Here is a 20,406-nt window from a genome sequence, read left to right on the forward strand (position 1 = left end):
CATTATAAACAAATAAAGTCCAAAAAAGTGAGGGGAAAAGGGAGAAATGCCAGGCAGGTGCACTAGGCAACGCTGTTTTGCGTCTGACGCCTTTTCTGGCCTTCTTCAGAATGACAATGAGGCAAAATATATGCATGGTAACCTATAAACATTACACACATTAAAGGCAACATACAGAAGATTTAGCAAGGGTGACATTATCACACAATTACTTAAAGAAAAAGAGCTTAAAGAAGTTGGCCACAACTTTTTATTATGCCCCCAATGTATCCCCCTGGGCCCATAAGTGTCTTTGTAAATACATTCTGTTGCAGGTTCTGCCTGTGAGCGGAGCTATCGCTGGCCGCTCACAGGCATCACGTGACCCCGTTCTGACGTCACGACAAGTGAGGCGAGACTCAGCGCTGGGGTCCCCGCGATGGCTGCTGGATTGTGGGGGGGGGTTATTCCCCGTGTCACACCCAGCATCCACCGCATGCTTTCCCAATGAATGGGGAGAGGGAGAGCGCGCGGTGGACGCCAGGTGTGATGTGCAGGGTAATCCCGCCCACAACCCAGCATCCACCGGTGGAACGCAGAAGAGGGACCCTCGGCTGCAGCCTGGACTTGTTGTGACGTCAGCGGATGTCAGAGCCGGCTGCAGCCGGGGATCACATGATGCCTGTGAGCGGCCAGCGATAGCGCCGCTCACAGGCAGAACCTGCAACAGAAGGTAATTACAAAAACACTTATGGGCCCCGGGGGGATACATTGGGGCGGGGATAATAAGTAATGAACAAGCCCTTTAACCTCTTTCCGACCTTATCAGTAATAGTATGCAGCTGTGCCCTGGGACTTATGGACCAGCTACTTATTATTACGCATAATGCGATCGCGCCCGCACACAAGCGGTGCGGGGCGATCGCCGCCGGGTGTCATCTGATTGTCACAGCTGACACCGGTGCTATGTGCAGGGAGCGGTCCCGCAGCGCTCCCAGCACATTAACCCCCGCAATGCTGCGATCGAAGTCGATCGCATGATTGCGGTGGCAACGGGGGAGGTGATCGCTATACTTACCTCTTCTGCCGGCCTCCAGCGATGTCTGCGGCAGCTTCTGGATGTTGCCATGATGACCCGATGTCGTCATGACAACATCTAGGTCACCAGGAGGCCGGACGTTACTTTGGTCATGCGCAGTGCGCGACCAAAGTAATGTCTCCCCCGTGTGCAGCGCTGACAGGCTGCATGGCATAGGGAGCTGCTGCTCTCCATGCCATGCAGCCGATCAGGCTGCAAAAAGTGAAAGTCCCATAGTGGGACAATGTGTAAAAGTTTAAAAAAAAAGTAGAAAAGTGAAAAAAAAAAAAAAATTGTAAAAATATAAAAAAAAAAAAAATGAAAAAAATAATCCCCAAAAAATAAAAATATATTGTACCCATAATATTTATTTATTATTATTAAAGAAAAATAAATCAATAAAAGTACACATATTTGGTATCGCCACCTCCGGAACGACCTGACCTATAAAACTGTCCCACTAGTTAACCCCTTTAGTGAACACTGTAAAAAAAAAAAAAAAAAAAAGAAGCAAAAAACGATGCTTTATCATCATACCGCCAAACAAAAAATGGAATAACACGCAATCAAAAAGACGAATGTAAATAAAAATGGTACCGCTGAAAACGTCATCTTGTCCTGCAATAAACAAGCTGCCACAGAGCTCCATCATCCGAAAAATAAAAAAGTTATAGCTCTCAGAATAAAGCGATACAAAAAAATTATTTTTATTAGAAAATCGTTTTTTTGTGTAAAACCACCAAAACATAAAAAAAACTATACAAATGTGGTACCGCTGTAAACATACTGACCCGAATAATAACGCTACATTATCAATTTTACCACATGCGGAACGGCATAAAAAAAACTCCAAAAAAACAATTCCTGAATTGTTGGTTTTTGTTTATTCTGCCTCCCAAAAATCAGAATAGAAAGCGATCAAAAAATGTCACATGCCCGAAAATGGTACCAATAAAAACGTCAACTTGTCCCACAAAAAACAAGCCATCACATGACTCTGTCGGCCAAAATATGAAAAAATTATAGCTCTCAAAATATGGTGATGCAAAAACTAGTCTTTGCAAAAGAAAGCGTCTTTTAGTGTGTGACAGCTGTCAATCATAAGAACCCGATGTGAATCTGGTATCGCTGTAGTCGCACCGACCCGAAGAATAAAGTCGTCCAATCACTTATACCACACGAGGAACGGTGTAAAAAAATAAACTCTAGGGTCAGGGTTGTGCTAGTGTTTGAGTTAGGGTAGGGCTAGCATTGGGCTAGGGTTAGGGTTGGGGTTAGGGTTGAGCTAGGGTTAGGGTTGGGCTAGGTTTGAGGTTAGGGTTGGGGTTAGGGTTGGGGTTAGGGTTGGGCTAGGGTTAGGGTTGGGGTTGGGGTTGGGGTTAGGGATGGGGTTAGGGTTGGGGTTAGGGTTAGGGTTGGGGGTAGGGTTAGGGTTAGGGTTGGGCTAGGGTTAGGGTTGGGCTAGGGTTGGGGTTGGGGTTAGGGTTGTATTAGAGTTGGGGTTGGGATTTTTTCAAAAGTAAAGACAAAGTGCTCGCTTGAGTTTGCATCGGGTGCTCGGGTATGCACTGAGTATCGCGGGTGTTCGAGTGACATGCTCGAGTCTCTGCCCCATATACTTCATGGCCAAAAAAACCGTTGCTGGGTTCACCTGCCATGCACGAGCGATCCCCGCATGATTTTTTTTGGGTGTCCAACAACCGTGAAACATGCGGGGCAGGGACTCGAGCATGTCACTCGAGCACCCACGATACTTGGTGCATACCCGAGTACCCGATGCAAACTCAAGTAGTGAGCACTTGTGCTCAAGACTAATGACAACTTATTCAATATGATGACCTAATGTTATCAAATTCTGTCGCACCTTTGTGTTCAAAATGTACACTATACCCCTTGATAAAATCCTTGAGGGGTCTAGTTTCCAAAATGGAGTCAATTGTGGGGGGTTTCCACTATTTCGGCACATCAGGGGCTCCCGAAATGCGACATGGCGTCCACTCTTGATTCCAGCCAATTTTGCTTTCTAAAAGTCACGTGCACTCAAACAGTGTATTTTCCCCACATATGGGGTATTGGCGTACTCAGGAGAAATTGCACAACAGTTTTTAGTTCCATTTTCTCCTCTTACCCTTGTGAAACTAAAAAATTTGGGGCAAAAAGATAATTTTTGTGGAAAAAGTTAGATTTTTTTATTTTCACAGCTTCATGTTCTAAACTTCTGTGAAGCACCTGGGGGTTCAGGGTGCTCACCACACATCTAGATAAGTTCCCTCAGGGATCTAGTTTCCAAAATGGTGTCACTTGTGGGGATTTTCCACTGTTTAGGCACATCGGGGGCACATCCGCTAATTATTCAAGCAAATTTTACATTCAAAAAGTCAAATGGCGCTCCTTCCCTTCCGAACCCTGCCGTATGCCCAAGCTGTGATTTTCCCCCACATATGGGGTATTGGCTTACTCAGGAGAGATTGCACAACAAGTTGCATGGTGCAATTTCTCCTGTGACTCTTATGAAAATGCAAAACTGGGGGCTGAAAACATTTTTGTGGGAAAAATGTGAAAATTTTATTTTCACAGCTCCATGTTATAAACTTCTGTGAAGCACCTGAGGGTTCAAGGTGCTCACCATACATCTAGATAAGTTCCCTGGGGGGTCTAGTTTCCAAAATAGTGTCACTTGTGGGGGTTTTCCACTGTTTAGGCACATCAGGGGCTCTCCAAATGCAACATGGTTGCCGCTAATTATTCAAGCAAATTTTACATTCAAAAAGTCAAATGGCGCTCCTTCCCTTCTTAGCCCTGCTGTGCGCCCAAACAGTGTTTTTTCCCCACGTATGGGGTATCTGCGTGCTCAGGAAAAATTGCACAACAAATTTTGGGGTCCATTTTTTCCTGTTACCCCTGCAAAAACAAAAAAATTGGGGTCTAAATAACATTTTTGTGAAAAAAGTTAAATGTTAATTTTTTTCTTCCCAATTCCAAAAATTCCTATGAAGCACGTGAAGGATTAATAAACTTCTTGAATGTAGTTTTGAGCACCTTGAGGGGTGCAGTTTTTAGAATGGTGTCACTTTTTGGTATTTTCTGTCATAAAGGCCCCTCAAAGTCACTTCAAATGTGATGTGGTCCCTAAAAAAATGGTTTTGTAAATTTTGTTGGAAAAATGAGAAATCGCTGATCAACTTTTAACCCTTATAGCGCACTAATAAAAAAAAATTTTGGTTCCAAAATTGTGCTGATGTAAAGTAGACATGTGGGAAATCTTATTTATTAACTATTTTGTGTAACATATCTCTCTGATTTAACGGAATAAAAGTTCAAATTTTGAAAATTGTGAAATTTTAAAAATTTTCGCCAAATTTCCAATTTTTTCACAAAAAACGCAAGTGATATCAAAGAAATTTTACCACTATCATGAAGTGAAATATGTCACGAAAAAACAGTCTCAGAATCAGTTGGATCCGTTGAAGCGTTTCAGAGTAATTACCTCATAAAGTGACAGTGGTCAGAATTGTAAAAATTGGCTTGGTCATTAACGTGCAAACCACCCTGGGGGGTAAAGGGGTTAAATTATTTATATCTTATAAGGCCAAATTTCCAAGGGTTTTGGGTGCTCAGGATCCATTGTGCTTTTTCTTGAAAGAGGAATTTATTGTTGTCCCCTCCTTGCAGCAGGAACGGAACTTGTTCTAAGGCCACAGTCAAACTATCAGTATTTGGTCAGTATTTTACCTCAGTATTTGTAAGCCAAAACTAGGTGAGGAACAATCAGATGAAAAGTATAATAGAAACACGTGCTCCTCTTCTGCATTTTTGACCCATTCCTGGTTTTGGCTTACAAATGCTGATGTGCAAATTGCCTCTTCAGAGAAAAAGAGGACTTGAACTCTATACCACCACCTATTGGAAGCAGCAATCCTATAAGTCATAATCTACCCTTTAACGAGTCGTGCAATATGACTTAGCATAATAGCCAAATCAGAATCTCAAATTGCAGACACGGTGTTGTGGAGAATGACACATTGCTATTATCCTAAGTCATATTGTAAGACTCATTAAAGGGTTGATTGTGACTTGTAGGATTGCTGCTTCCAATAGGTGGTGGTATAGAGTTCAAGTCCTCTTTTTCTCTGAAGAGGCATTTTGCATATTAAATTTCCAAGAGGAGCATTGACAGTGAATAAGCCTCCTTACCTTGGCATCCTAGAGCCGGTATGTCACTCTCCACAAGGAGAAATGTTACCCCTTAGACCTCAGTCCAGAGCCTCTCACCTAGCCAAATCAGCTCTTATACTTTGCACTGATGAGGGGCAATACCCCAAAACACTGTGTCTGCAAATTGAGATTCTGATTTGGCTTTTATCCGAAGTCATATTGCAAAGCTCATGAAAGGGTCGATTATAACTTGTAGGATTGCTGCTTCCAATAAGTGGCGCTATAGAGTTCAAGTCCTCTTGTCTCTGAAGAGGCAATTTGCATATTAAATTTCCCAGACGAGCATTGCACGGCGAATAAGCCTCCTTACCTTGGCATGCCAGAGTCGGTATGTCACTCTCCACAAGGAGAAACGTTACCCCTTAGACCAAAATAATGATGTGAAATACTGACCAAATACTGATAGTGTGCCCGTAGCCTAATTCTGTAAAGTGTAACACTGTTGGGTGCACATTATGTTGATCCCACGCCTTCCGTGACCGATTTATAATGCTCACTAAAATATATACTACAAATTGTTTTGCCGATTATAAAAGAAGTTACAGGGACAGAAGATAATTGAGTGTGGCACTGCATGCATATGTATAAATTAGATCCGGCACTCCATATAGATGAATTATGCAAATTTATTGATACAGGTAAATCCACTTTAAAGAAAAGTATTTAACGTTTCGGCCAATAACACGGCCTTTATCAGAACATCAGTGGAATTAAATAGTGAACGTGAAGAGGTGAAGTTCACAACAGGAATATTCCATACGATGGCACAGAGTCCTGGAGGATCAGTTACATTAAGTTGTGACGGCGTTGGGGATCTTCACTACTGTGCTCATGTTGTGGCTGTATGCTTGGTTTGTTTGTTTTTTTGTTTTCTTTTGTGCACTTTTTTAATAGATGTGGCTGAAATACTTGATATCAAGAATTACGAGGGGTGTCCACATGTTCTCAGGTATATCATGTATTTTTAACTGAGAAGTTGCTTGGACTGCACAACCACTTGGAAGCTGCCTATTAGGTATAGCATTAGTGTTATTATCATTGCTATAAGAGTTTTTTTCTTATTTTTCCTTTTAGCCATTGTTTGGTGATAAGAGCTTCATACCACAATCAAAATATTTTAAGTACCTTTCCAGAAAATTTTGCAATCATATTTTACTGGATGAACTATGTGGCAACTTTTTATTCCTCCTGTGTGGGTTTAATGAACACAATTTAAATATGGTAGGTCCAAAATGTAAACTCATTGTTGAATGAAAATGTATGCATAATAAGTTTTCCATTTTGCTAAATTTCAGCTTGCTATCAATGAGTAATTAATTTTGTTTTACATTTCGAGATGTCGACTCACATAAAAAGAATACTTCTCACATCATTAAGTGTGCTACAGATATTTCTCATTTAGGCATTTCTCTATAAGCAACAAAACCCAAACTGCAGATAGATATATTAAAGCTACAGCTGGTTTTATTTTAAAGCGGGTTGCCTAAAATGATTAAAGTTCTTGAATATGTCCCAACTTTGCAAAAATGTGACCATTCATCAACAGCAAACAGAAATCTTTAGGCTATGTGCCCACGTAGCAGAAATGAAGCAGAAAATTTCTGCTTCATTTCTGCAAGTCCTCTCCCAGAAAAACGCATGCGGAATTCCGCACGCGTTTATCGTGCGTTTTTCGTGCGTTTATCGCGCGTTTTCCACTTGCGGAAGCGCAAAATTAATGGACATGCTGCGGATTTTTCCGCGCATCAAAAACGCTGCGGAAAAATCCGCAGCATGGGCATAGAACTTGCGGAATCCCCTTGGGGACCATGGGGAGCGGATTACCTAGCGTTTCACAAGCGTTTACGCTGCAGAAATTCCGCAGCATATACGCGTGAAAAACGCTACGTGGGCACGCAGCCTTAGGGTATGTGCACACGATGCAGAAATGCTCAGGATTTTTTCCTGAGCGTTTCTGCATCTCCCTGGCAGGAAAAAACGCATGTGGATTGTACATGCATTTTCCTGCCAGGGACATGCGGATGTGAAGCGGTCTTCACTTTCATTTCCGCATGCGGGTTGACAAGCGCTTCCCAAGCGATTTTAGCATCACCTGGAAAGTGCTTGTCAACTTCACACCATATAAATCCATGCAAACAGCATGGATTTATATAGTGTGTGAATGTCAAAAAATAAAAAAATAAATATATACTACCCTCCGATGGCCCCCGGTGTCCTGCTTCCCTCCGTCCCGGCTGCCGGCAGTGTAGACTGAAGGACCTGCCGACGTCAGCGTCACGTGACCTGTCACATGACTCTGACGTCAGCGTAGGCCCTTCATTCAACCGCGAAGTGCTCGGGAAGCCAGGAGGACGCAGCGCGGGACTCCGGAAGGTGAGTATATATATATTTTTTATTTTATTCTTTTTTTTTAATAGTACCTGGGTCTGGATGAGAGTCCTCTCATCCACACCCGGGTACCATCCGCACATTAGAACGCATGGAATGCGCATCTACATATACAGTGATGTGGAATCCATGCGATCTAATGCAAGTCAATGGCGGCGAAAAATCAGCGTTTCCGCAAAATTAATGGACATGATGCGGACTTTTGATCGCAGCGTTTACGCTGCGGAAAAATCCGCATCATGGGCACAGCACATGTGGATTTCCATTGGGGAGTATTGCTGCCCTTCTACCATGCGTTTTTAATGCGTTTCCGCGGCATTTCCGCAGCTGCAGAAACGCCACGGAAACGCATTAAAAACGCATCGTGTGCACACAGCCTTACTGTTTTTTTTGGTGTTTATTACTGCCCATTCAAAACATGACTTTTCCTAGAAACAGCAGCAAACCAGCAACACTACACACAACTTGAGGGCAGGTGCTGTACTGCTTTATAGTAGAAAGCAGAATTATTTTTCTGTTTTTCTAATACTGGACAAATCCAAGTATACCCAGTTACTCAAGCCAGGAGCCACCAGTATTATGTCCACCACAGCCAGCAGCTCCCAGTATTATGTCCCCCACAGCCAGGAGCCCCTAGTATTATGTTCCCCACCACCAGCAGCCACCAGTATTATGTCCCCCACAGTCAGTAGCCCCCAGTATTATTTCACCCACAGCCAGCAGCCCCCAGTATTATGTCCCCCTCAGCCAGTAGCCCCCAGTATTATGTCCCCTACAGCAAGCAGCCCCCAGTATTATGTCCCCCACAGCCAGTAGCCCCCAGTATTATGTCCCCCACAGCCAGCAACCCCCAGTATTATGTCCCCCACAGCCAGCAGCCACCAGTTATGTCTTCTACAGCCAGCAGCCCCCAGTATTATGTCCCCTACAGCCAGCAGCCACCAGTATTATGTCCCCCACAGACAACAGCCACCAGTATAATGTCCCCCACAGCCACCTGCCCCCAATATTATTTCCCCCCACAGCCAGCAGCCCCCAGTATTATGTCCGGTCACAGCCAGCCACCACCAGTATTATGTCCCGTCACAGCCAGCCGCCACCAGTATTATGTCCCGTCACAGCCAGCCACCACCAGTATTATGTCCCGTCACAGCCAGCCGCCACCAGTATTATGTCCGGTCACAGCCAGCCGCCACCAGTATTATGTCCCGTCACAGCCAGCCACCACCAGTATTATGTCCGGTCACAGCCAGCCACCACCAGTATTATGTCCCGTCACAGCCAGCCACCACCAGTATTATGTCCCGTCACAGCCAGCCACCACCAGTATTATGTCCCGTCACAGCCAGCCGCCACCAGTATTATGTCCCACAGAGTCAGCAGCCCCCAGTATTATGTCCCCCACAGCCAGCAGCCACCAGTATAATGTCCCTACAGCCACCAGCACCCAGTATTATGTCTCCCACTGCCAGCCACTCTTTTGATGGCACCTATTCAGTGGAAATACAATATAAGAAAAATAAATATAAGCTTATACTCGCCAAATCCAGGCTCCCCGACAAGCGCAGCCTCCATCTCCTCTTTTATCCTGGACAGCAGTGGGCGCTGAATGGCGCAATTATGTCACTACATCACTCCAGCCGATGTCCCTCGCATGCGCCGTCTCCAACAAGGCACAGGCTGGAAGTAGCCTGCATTCTGCTGGAGTTCCCGGCCAAGCAGGGAGCTGATTACAGCTGCTCTGCTCCTGTCCCGGGCAGCGCTGACATTCATTATATTCGCTTCTTACAGACGCAAATACAATTGAGAGGAGGGAGGGAGCGATGGCCGGGGCACAGACAGAGAGAGGAGTGAGCGGTGTCACTGACTGACACTGCACCCCTGTATGCCCGCAGGGTAGGCAGGGGGTAGCGCCCTAGGGGGAATGTCTACCCCTTGTCCTGGCCCTGTGTATTATCATGTGTCAATAAACTGTGATCTCTCAAGTCTGTGTGAGTGGATAGATCACAGTTTTTAATTTTCTTTTGCGTTTAATGATGTAACAAGCATAATGTAATTATAAGATACAAAATCTACTTTGACTTGACAGCAAAACTACCTAACTCAATATATACCCAAGATTTTACTAACCATATTACATTTCATGTACATTTCCCAAATTTCTGAATGGTGTAGATGAAAACAGACATTCAGATCGTAGTTGCACTGTATTTGTATCTTTTAGATCCCCATAGAGTTCCAGAGATATGGGCCTTTTTATTTTGTGCTGATTTTTATGGTCTTTACCAAGAGGGCGTAGCTATGTAATAATCCAGAGCAGCCTAAAGACATGTCCCAAACATGCCACGCTTCCCTAGAAAAGACCATAAAAATCAGCACTAAATAAAAATCCCCATATCTCTGGAACCGTATGTGGATTTTTTTTAAATCAATACTCAGTGGAGCACTAGTTACAGGCAAAAATTGTCCACTTTGCTCCTGTCCATTTTCCCATCCACTTGGATACTTATTCGACATCTTACAATAGTGTAGAGGGTTGTATCACCTGGTCCCGTAGATCATCAACCTATTTATACGTTTTTGACTCATGCCCGTTTTCCAGCCTTGTACTATATATGAATGAGGATAAGTTACAGAAATACTGTACATTTTACACACTTGTAAATCCTGTTTAAAACATTGTGATTAACTTTATGTTCTTCGATCATTTAGACTCGAGTCCATGTCTACACTTCATTCTGTCCAGCTGGAACATCTGTGCAAAATATGATCCACTGGTTACAGGTAATGTACAATACAGAGTACAAATCTACACTAATATGTTTTTAGAAGAATGCTTCAAAAATGCTTTAAAAATAAGGAATTAATCATTGACATTGCAATACATTACTGCTATAACTTTTATATCAGGCTTTCTGTGCCTTATATATGTCAACCAGATACTACATTTCTTATGGCAAGAGGAGCTGATGTTCAATGTAATAATGTTTATCAAGCTCATCAAGAGAATGCCAAGGGTGTACAAAGCAGTCATCAAAGCAAAAGGTGGCTACTTTGAAGAACCTAGAATATAAGACATATTTTCAGTTGTTTCACACTTTTTTGTTAAGTATATAATTCCACATGTGTTAATTCATAGTTTTGATGCCTTCAGTGTGAATGTATAATTTTCATAGTCATGAAAATACAGAAAAATCTTTAAATGAGAAGGTGTGTCCAAACTTTTGGTCTGTACTGTATATTATCAGAGAAATCTGCTTATCTCTCTGACAGGACTGATTAGTCATTTTCAAAATTCTCAATTCCCGAGTAAAATCTGTATTCAGTGAAGGCAGATTGTTACGTTACTGAGATAGAAGATGGCAGCTACTGCTGAGAATATGCTGTGTGGAGGAGGGAGGAGCTAGAGGGAAAGCTCCTCTCTCCTCACCCTCCACTTGTCTACATAGAATCATACCAGCTGCAGCTTCCATCTCCTATCTCAGTAATGGGAAAGTGTCTTCACTGAATACAGATTTTACCCGGGAATTGAGAATTTTGATTATGACTGATGATTCCTGGAGGAGAAAGAAGCAGATTTCTCTGATAAGATATATACAAAGTTACTTGTTGTAACTGGTACTATTAATGTTTAAGATAAAAATTAAAATGATGGTTATATTTTAATTCGGCAGCGCAGTAACTGAGCTCAGTGACTGGCTACAGCGGTGCTGCGACATCACTGCTGCAGCCCAAAACACTGAGAACCCAGCAGTGGTGGCGAACCAAGGCTAGACCGGGGAGGTTGAGTACCTGCTTTTTATGTTATTTTATGTATTTTAGAGCATTTGTACTGAAAGTACAAAACCTCTCTAACAAAAAGGAAGCCGAGTACTGACCAAAACACTGAAGTGTGAATGAGGCCATAGTATCTATAGGTGATGCTTATTTGTGATTTGTGTTCCTTAGTACTTGCTGCTGGGTAGCTTCTTAGCCCTATTAGTGCAGAGTTGTGATCTGTGGCGGCAGCTTAGCTACACTGTCTGCAGGGAGACTGGGGTAGTCTGAGACACTGCTCTTGTTTCATCATTTGTTTAAGCTGTTGCTCTTTCCATCCTCCTCTGCATCCTCTAATTGGGTGCTATGTATAATACAAGTAATAGGGGCTCCCCGAGTCGTCAGCGCATGGAGGGCTGATTTCTATCACTGCATAATTATAAATGATTATAAAAACGTGTCAGTGATGTAATTTGTTGTTGCATTATTTAACACAAAAAACCAACCACATAAACAGCCCACGTTCCCCTCGGGTGCTATCACTGCAAACTCCAACTTGGAGCAATGATATCCACTGGTTTCCATTATTGAATCACTGGATAATGTTAATGAAACCCCAACCATCAAGAATCAGTTACTCATTATAGGGATTGTCCAGGACTGACACATCGTAGTGGATCCAGAACATGCTAGTAGATAAATTTAATGTTTATTCCTAAATCGTTAAATCATCTTCATTCATGTATGTTCCATAACAGGATTAGGCAAACAAGGTTCAAACTGTATAATAACTCCCATGTCTTCTATACTTTTTACCTAATCTTTTTATGGAATATACATAAAGATGATGTAATGATTTTTCAATTAACATTGATTTTATCTACTCACAAGGGCTGGATCCCCTACCACCTTGGAACCTTCTGTGTGTGATGGACTCTCCCAAGTGCTCCTGAGCACAGTGTTTCCAGTGATCATTGGAGGGTGAGCTGAGTAATATTCTTCTCTCTTTCTATGACATTAATGACTTATTTATACGATAGGCCATTAACATGAGATCGTTGGTGGTCCGACACCCGGCACTCTCACTGATCAGCTGAAAGACGCTCGTGCATCAATGTACTAAACTATACGAGGATGCTGTGTTATGCCCCATCCATCGCATGGTTCTGTCCACTGCTGGGGCGGTTTTCAGCTGATTGTGTGGGTGCTGGGTGTTGGACTCCCTCTGATCTTATATGATGACTTATCCAACAGATAGGCTATCAATTTTGATCCTGGACTGAATGGGAGATAAACAGTAGTACTGCGGCCGCTGAGCAATGTGCGAGATGGCCATGCTCTGCCCTGTAAATCGCTTAGTTCCTGTCGCTGCTGGAGCAGTTTTCAGCTTGTCGGTGGGGGTACCAGGTGTTGAGTGCCCACCAATCTCATGCTGTTGACCTGTCCTATGGAAAGGAAATCAATAAATATGTCAGACAACCTCTTAGTTTAGCATTTACTACAATGGAGGCAGAAGTGATACAGAAATGGCTACAAATAGGATGCAAAATATTGATTATTGCGGGATATGTTTCTGCAAGAACAAAGAACTGGAAATAACACTGTCTTCATTTAGTAAAATGGTTTAACATATGTATAACTAAGATCCTGGGAATGGATTAATCATATATGTGTCTTATTGCGTAGGCTGTCCATTCTGGGAGACTACAGGCTTTTGACTGGGGCCCTGAAGGCAACATGAAGCATTATAACCAGGTAATACTTATGTTTCGGGATTTCTTATTAAGCATTCAAAGGTTCCCCTAATTTACTTTCTGTAATGAACATGCGCCCAATCATCTGATTGCCACAGGTCCGGCTTCTATAACCCTCAGTGATCACCTGTCATAGCCGGGGAACGTAATGTCCAGTTATACTTATACAGTCAACTAAACAGCCATCCATGTGACACTGTATATGTGACGCGCCCCTGGGCCTGCTGTGTCGCGCAGCGTCTCGCGCACGGGGGCTTACCCGGAACCGGATCAGATGAGGGTTGTAGTCTCCGAGTGGCGGGGACCCGGTCCGTGCCCAGGGAGTCAAACTCAGTGTGTGGCAGTCTTGATAGGTGTTATTTGAGTGTCGACTACGCCACCCGTTGATTTGCAGCTATGGAGCTGCCGCTGCAGGGCAGACCGCTGAGGCCGGTGTAGAATTGTGCAGCGTGATAGTATAACCCCCAACGGGAGGGGTATGGCCTCAGGGCAGCCGACGTGGAAGATGGGGGTAGCAGGAACCACTCAGAGACGGTGCGGTGTAATTCAGGGTCTTTACTGGTAACAACGATAGACCCTCCCGGAGTACTTGCTAGCGAACGGGGCCTGGTCAGTCCTTGAGCAGATGGTATCTCCCCTGGCCAGGCGGAGTTGTAGGCCTGCCAAACTGACTGTACTCTTCTGGCTACCTTGCTAGAAGCGGATATAAGTAGCCCACGTCCCTGAGTGTGCCGTGTGGTGCTCACCCGTATGGCCGGTGACTCGGGGCCTTCTAATGGCTTCCGCTCCACGATGGCGGTGCTGGTCCCACGCGTGTGACCTTGCCTTCGGGTTTCTGGGCCTGAGGACCTGAAATCCCCTGCCGGTCGGCTTCTGCTGCTGGGTAAGAGTTAGTCCCCACAGCCTCGGACGCCGGGTCCGGTAAGAAAGCTTCTCAGTCAGGGCGAGCTCTGCAGCTGCCAGCCCCTGACTCGTAGTAGTATTGCTCCCACTGAGCTTCTGCTGTTTCTTCCTATGACTGTTTCTCGTCTCTACTCTCCTTGACTCCTTACCCTGCCTCAGCCCCGGGTTTATATAGGGGAAGTTCTTCCCCTCCCAAGACTGGGCAGGAGGTGTGGCATGCACAGGATCCCTGACCAAAGGACCTCCCACCTGCTCTCAGACATAACATTACATTACTGTGGAAACCAGACCCCTGGGGTGCCACATTCCCCCCTAGTGAAATTTAGTACTCCGGGACTAAACATATTTTAGAAAAACATAACAAGATATAACAACAATAATAGTACAATAAGAAGAAACACATAAAGGTGGTCACGGCATGTCCGTAACCGGGTGCAGTCTTTGAAGAAAAGCAAGGTGTCCATTTCACCAAAACAGGGAGACGTAACCAGGTAGGGGTTTGTCCTGCCCCGAGTCCTTAACAGTCTTTAGTCCGTCCTGGGTTACGCTCCAACTATGTACAAAGGATTCCCGGTAAATCCACCAAGGACTCCTACAAATAACTAGAAACACAAAATTATACACAAGCAACAATACACAGGTAAACATAAATAAAACAATTTATACACTTCAAATCCTCCAACGTGCGGGTAACTGGCCCCTAGTGGCCCTAGTGGACCTACGGAGCTGACTGTCTGGCCCTGAACTACAGGGTGTAGGAGCTGTCAAGGGTAAACTGGGCAGCTGTCTACCGGCTCTTTGGCTCACTAGGGATATGGCAGGCTCACTGCAAGCAGAGGGTTGATCCTCCTGGTCTGCGGGTGTGGGGTCTTCTGCCTCCTGGACCGGCTGTTCTTCCAGCACTACCTGTTGCTCCGTAGGTGCTTGGGATGCTGGTTGGAGGAAGGTGAGTACGGGTACCACAACTGCACCATTGACTTGAGTCCAAGACCGAGGGAAGTCCCCTTGCACAGTACTAACCATATCTTCCCTTTCCTCTACGGGTCGATGGTCTTCTTGTTCCTCTTCAGGGTTCCTCAGTTGTTCGGGACACTTCTTCAGGTGGTCCCGGGATACAATGGCTGTGGTTTCCCCTCCGTCTTTACTGATGGTACAAACCTTCGGGTTCTCGTGGCTTGAGGGCAGTACGGTGTATGGGTCCTTCTCCCACTGGTCGTCCAACTTGTGGAGCCGTCTCTTCCTCTTCAAGACCTGCTCTCCGGGTACCAGGGGAACAGCGGGAGCGTACTGGTTGTAAGTTTTCTCTTGTCTTTCCCTAGCCTGACAGAGACTTCGCTCCACGCTCTCCTGTACTCTCCGGTACTGCTGCTGCCTCTCTGTGTCCCAGTCTGCTTCTGGTGAAGTGTCCTCGGGTGTCAGGACTCCCATTTCCAGGTCAACAGGTAACTTACCAGGTCTTGCCCTCATTAGGTAAGCCGGGATACAGTTGGTGGAACCTACCGGGATGTGGTTGTATAGGTCCACCAGATCGGGCAACTTCTCAGGCCACAGACTGCGTTCTTCCAGGGGCAACGTTTTTAGAAGATCCATTACCACCTGGTTCATTTTCTCACAAAGTCCATTAGTTTGCGGATGGTAGGGTGTCGTCCTTATCTTCCGGCAGCCATACAGATTGCAGAATTCCTGGAAGACCTCCGCTTCAAAGGCAGGTCCCTGGTCCGTCAGCACTTGGTCCGGGTACCCGTGTGGACGGCAGAAGTGCTGCTGGAAGGCTCTAGCTGCTGTTTGAGCCGTTAAGTCCTTGACGGGGACGACAACCAAGAACCGGGAGTAATGATCCACGATGGTTAACGCGTAGACGTAGCCACTTCTGCTTGGGGTCAATTTTACATGATCCAAGGCTACCAGTTCCAACGGTTGCCGGGTGACGATGGACTGCAGGGGAGTCTTCTGGCTGGCACGGTTCTTCCTTCTCAGGTTGCACGGGCCACAGTCTCTGCACCACTTCTCAATGGTTCCCCTAATGCCTACCCAGTGGAATCGCTCGCGCAGCAGGAACTCCAGCTTCTTCCACCCGAAGTGTCCAGCTCCGTCGTGGTATGCCTCCATCACCATGGCTGCGTCTCTTCGTGGCACCACTACTTGCCAGAGTAGTTCATGCGTCCGGGAGTTAACCATTCTGCGGCACAACTTCCCCTTGTAAAGGAACAGTCGACTCTTCTCTGCCCATAGTTGTTTGGCTTCCTCCGGAGCGTCTGGTTCAAGGCAAGCCTCCGGGCGAGTCAGCATCTCCTTCACCAGTCGGACGGCAGGGTCGCTGTCTTGCGTTTCCGCCCAGTTGTAGTGAGGTAAGGGGTTCAACGTAGCAGCCTGCTTACTCCTTACCCGGTGGGAATACTGGATAGTCCCATGACGGTGGAACGCAGGGAGTTCAACTTCTTCCAGTCCCTCCGGATCTTCTCCTTCGTCCGGCAGGTTGGGCATCCTGGACAGGGCGTCCGCGTTGGTATTGGAGCGTCCGGCCCGGTATTTGATTGTGAACTCGTAGTTGGACAGACGGGCCATCCACCTCTGTTCCAGGGCACCGAGTCTTGCCGTGTCCAGGTGTGTCAACGGGTTGTTATCCGTGTACACGGTGAACCGGGAAGAAGCGAGGTAATGCTTAAAGCGCTCGGTGACTGCCCATACTACGGTCAGGAACTCTAGCTTAAATGAGCTGTAATTCTCGGGGTTCCTTTCGGTGGGTCGCAGCTTTCGGCTGGCGTAGGCGATTACTCGTTCCTTCCCCTGCTGGATCTGGGACAGTACGGCTCCTAGCCCGATGTTACTGGCGTCGGTGTAGAGGATAAAGGGCTGGCTATAATCCGGGTACGCCAGGATTTCGTCCCCCGTGAGGGCCATCTTCAGCTGGCGGAAGGACTCTTCTTCCAGCTCCTCCCATTTGAAGGGCGGCTTCTGGTTCTTGGCCTTCCGGGACTGGCCTATCAGGAGGTCCTGCATAGGTGCTGCCTTTTTGGTGAAACCGGGAATAAACCTTCGGTAGTAGCCTACCAACCCGAGGAACTGCCGCACTTCTTTTACGCTGGAGGGGCTTGGCCATTCCTTAATTGCGGTGATCTTATCAGGGTCGGGAGCCACTCCGTCAGCGCTCACCACGTGTCCCAGGTACTGCACCTTTGGTTTCAGGAGGTGACACTTGGAGGGTTTCACCTTTAGGCCGTAACTCGCCAGAGCTTCGAACACTTCCGCCAGGTGTTTCAGGTGGTCCTCATACGTCTTGGAATATACGATGACATCGTCCAGGTACAACAGGACCGTCTCGAAGTTTCTGTGGCCCAGACAACACTCCATTAGTCGTTGGAAGGTTCCTGGTGCGTTGCAGAGTCCGAACGGCATGCAGGTGAACTCGCTAAGTCCCATCGGGGTGGTGAATGCGGTCTTCTCCCGGTCCGCCTCTGCTACAGGAACCTGCCAGTACCCGCTAGTGAGATCCAAGGTAGAGAAGAAGTTAGCAGATCTTAAAGCAGCCAATGACTCCTCTATCCTTGGTAAGGGGTACGCATCCTTGTGTGTGATATGGTTGATTTTCCGGTAATCTACACACATCCTCATGGTGTTGTCTTTTTTTCTGACTAAGACTAGTGGAGCTGCCCAGGGGCTACAGCTATCCCTGATCACCCCAGCCTCCTTCATGTCTCTAAGCATCCCCTTGGCGTGTTGGTAGTGGGCAGGGGGTACGGGTCGATACCTCTCTTTTATAGGAGGATGGTCTCCCGTGGGGATGTGGTGTTCTACCCCCTTGACTCGCCCGAAGTCTAACGGGTGTTTACTGAACACTCTCTCGTACTCTTGAACCACCCGATAGACTCCTTGTTTCTGGTGTGCGGGAGTGGAGTCAGTACCCAGATGTAGTTGCTGACACCAGTCCTCCATGTTTTTCTTAGAGCCGTTACCTTCCTCCGGGTGAGATGGAGGCAAGGGTTCCACAGATTGTATAGAATTTTGGTTAATGGTATATAATTTGGCTAGCGTGGCATACCGGGGCAGGTACACTTCCCTCTTCCCGATATTTATTATGCGAACGGGCACCCTCCCATGGCGTACATCAACCACCCCCCGTGCTGTCAAAATGGTGGGCCTACTGTCCGAGTAAACTGGTTCTACCATTGCCTGGTAATCCCTACCTCTCAGACCAATAGCTGCCCGGCACCAAATCATCATTTCACTTTTTGGGGGCATGGCAATAGGAAAAGGGTCACACATTCTTACGCTACCAATCTCACCGCCGGAGAGTTCCACCTGTTGCCGTCGCATCATTGCCCGGATCTCTTTCTGGAGCACCCGCTGCTCGCCGGAGCTGGCGTTCTTGGCAACCTGCTGTAAAAGGAAAATCACCTCTGCAAGACAATTTTCAATTACATTAGTTCCTAGAGTTATTTTTGGGTGACTCTCATGTTTGTCAATATCTACAATGATCAGTCCCTGTGCTGCCAGTTCGACTCTACCGATTTTGATGGTCACCTCTTTAAATCCGATCTGTGGCACGGGCTGGCCATTGCTGGCGATGATACTCAAGTCGTCGTCAGGGTAGCGGGTAATATCCGAGTCATTCCAGTACTGCTTAAAGAGCACGTACGGGATGGTGGTGACCTGTGACCCGGTGTCCAGTAGGGCACTCATGGGAATGCCATCCAGTACCACAGGCAAGACTGGACGTCCTCCCACATATCTGTCGCGCCAGTTCGATGGGCCTGGTGATCTTTTTCCTGGGGGTTGGCCCTCTACCCCAGGTTGTGCCCGTTTAAAGAACAGTACCTTGCCATATGTCCGGGTTGATTGCAGCGGTGGCAGATGGGTCGTCCGTCTTCGCTGTATCGGTCACTGGGTCTTCCTCTGGCCGGTGGGGTCCTCCTTGGTCGACGCCATGGGATGTCCTCCGGTCCGGATGCCAGCTGGATCTTCCCTGGGGTGGAAACCTGTAAAGACTGCACAGTTCGGGTTAGCGCAGCAACGCTCTTAGCTAGCTCTTGGACCTGATGGTGTAGGTCTGGAGCCGGATCATTGTCCAAAGCCTGCGCATCAGCCCCCACAGGCCCTGCCGACAAGGGCGCCGCCTCCTGGTGGTAACTGGTAGCTGGGCGCCTGTGGGTCACAACGCCACCCGGTGCCGGTTCTCAGAGCACCCGGATGGCTCTGTCCTTGAACTGTGCAAAGCCCAGATGGGGATCCTGTAAGGCCATCGCCCGCAACTGGGTTCGGTGGGCATTAAAATATAGTCCCTCTATAAATTGTTCGGTCAACAGCCTGTCCTCGTTTCCCACTCCATCAGGGTCGGTCTGCTTAATGGCCCTCAGGGCCTCTTGTAGGTTTAGTGCATAGTCCCTTATACTCTCATGCGCTCGCTGCTTGCACCCGTAGAATCTAAGCTTAATCTCGGCTGAGGTGCGGGTATCAAAGCTATCCTTCAGCCGGGTTAGTATCCCTGCGACAGTCTTCCTCCCAGGTGGCCAGGATTTTACTTCCCTTTTGGCTGCCCCGGTTAGTTGGGCCACCAGGATGCTCACTTTTTGCTCTTCTGTGAGGGGGTACACCTGGAAGAGGCTATCCAGCTTTTCTCTAAAGTCATGCAGGGTATGTGACTCCCCTGAGTACTGGGGTAGCCAAGCTGCTCCCAGGATATAGGGCATGGTGAAGGGCATAACTGCAGCAGCGATGGCGCTGGCGGGGGTTGAGGCAGTGAAGCTCTCCTCCGCATCCGACATCTTCCTCCCCCCTAGTGGACCGTGGCCTACCTTGCGATGATCCTGTTCCGTAGGCCGCGGCTCCGCAGTAGATCGTCAGGGTTGAGGACCTTCCGTCGCGCTCCGGTGACGTCGGCGTCTGCTGGGCTCCTTCCAGGACCTTACGCAACGTCCGGACGTGAGGCGGGGCTTCAGTTCTCGCGCGCTTTCGGAGTCCACGCCCCTCTTCTTCCCGCGCGGCGTCCTCAAGATGGCGTCCAATGGCGGGAAAACTCCACGGATGGCGGGAAGAAGGCCGATGATGGCGCCGGATGGCGGGAAAACTTCGCGGATGGCGGGAAGAAGGCAGAAGATGGCGCCGGATGGCGGGAAACCTCACCACTGGTAAGTTTGAACAGTCTTTGCTTTTCAGGCACGCAGTACCCGGTGGTTGCGGGCACGAAATCCTGCCGACTACGCCAATGTTGACGCGCCCCTGGGCCTGCTGTGTCGCGCAGCGTCTCGCGCACGGGGGCTTACCCGGAACCGGATCAGATGAGGGTTGTAGTCTCCGAGTGGCGGGGACCCGGTCCGTGCCCAGGGAGTCAAACTC

General features: G+C 47.2%; 1 protein-coding gene across 4 annotated transcripts in view; it reads left to right on the forward strand.

The window, feature by feature from the left end:
- LOC141273535 (lysosomal acid lipase/cholesteryl ester hydrolase-like) overlaps positions 1-20,406 on the forward strand; it is a 160,590-nt gene that overhangs the window by 129,960 nt on the left and 10,224 nt on the right. For all 4 annotated transcript variants that reach the window (XM_073685520.1, XM_073685518.1, XM_073685517.1 and 1 more), the window contains 3 exons: positions 6,347-6,493; positions 10,373-10,444; positions 13,103-13,171. In XM_073685520.1, the coding sequence (XP_073541621.1) occupies positions 6,347-6,493; positions 10,373-10,444; positions 13,103-13,171 (288 nt within the window). The remainder of the gene's footprint in view (positions 1-6,346; positions 6,494-10,372; positions 10,445-13,102; positions 13,172-20,406) is intronic.

Source organism: Phyllobates terribilis, unplaced genomic scaffold (genome assembly GCF_046119375.1).
Source record: "Phyllobates terribilis strain yellow unplaced genomic scaffold, ASM4611937v1 Scaffold_5__5_contigs__length_657084704, whole genome shotgun sequence".
Taxonomy (NCBI): domain Eukaryota; kingdom Metazoa; phylum Chordata; class Amphibia; order Anura; family Dendrobatidae; genus Phyllobates; species Phyllobates terribilis.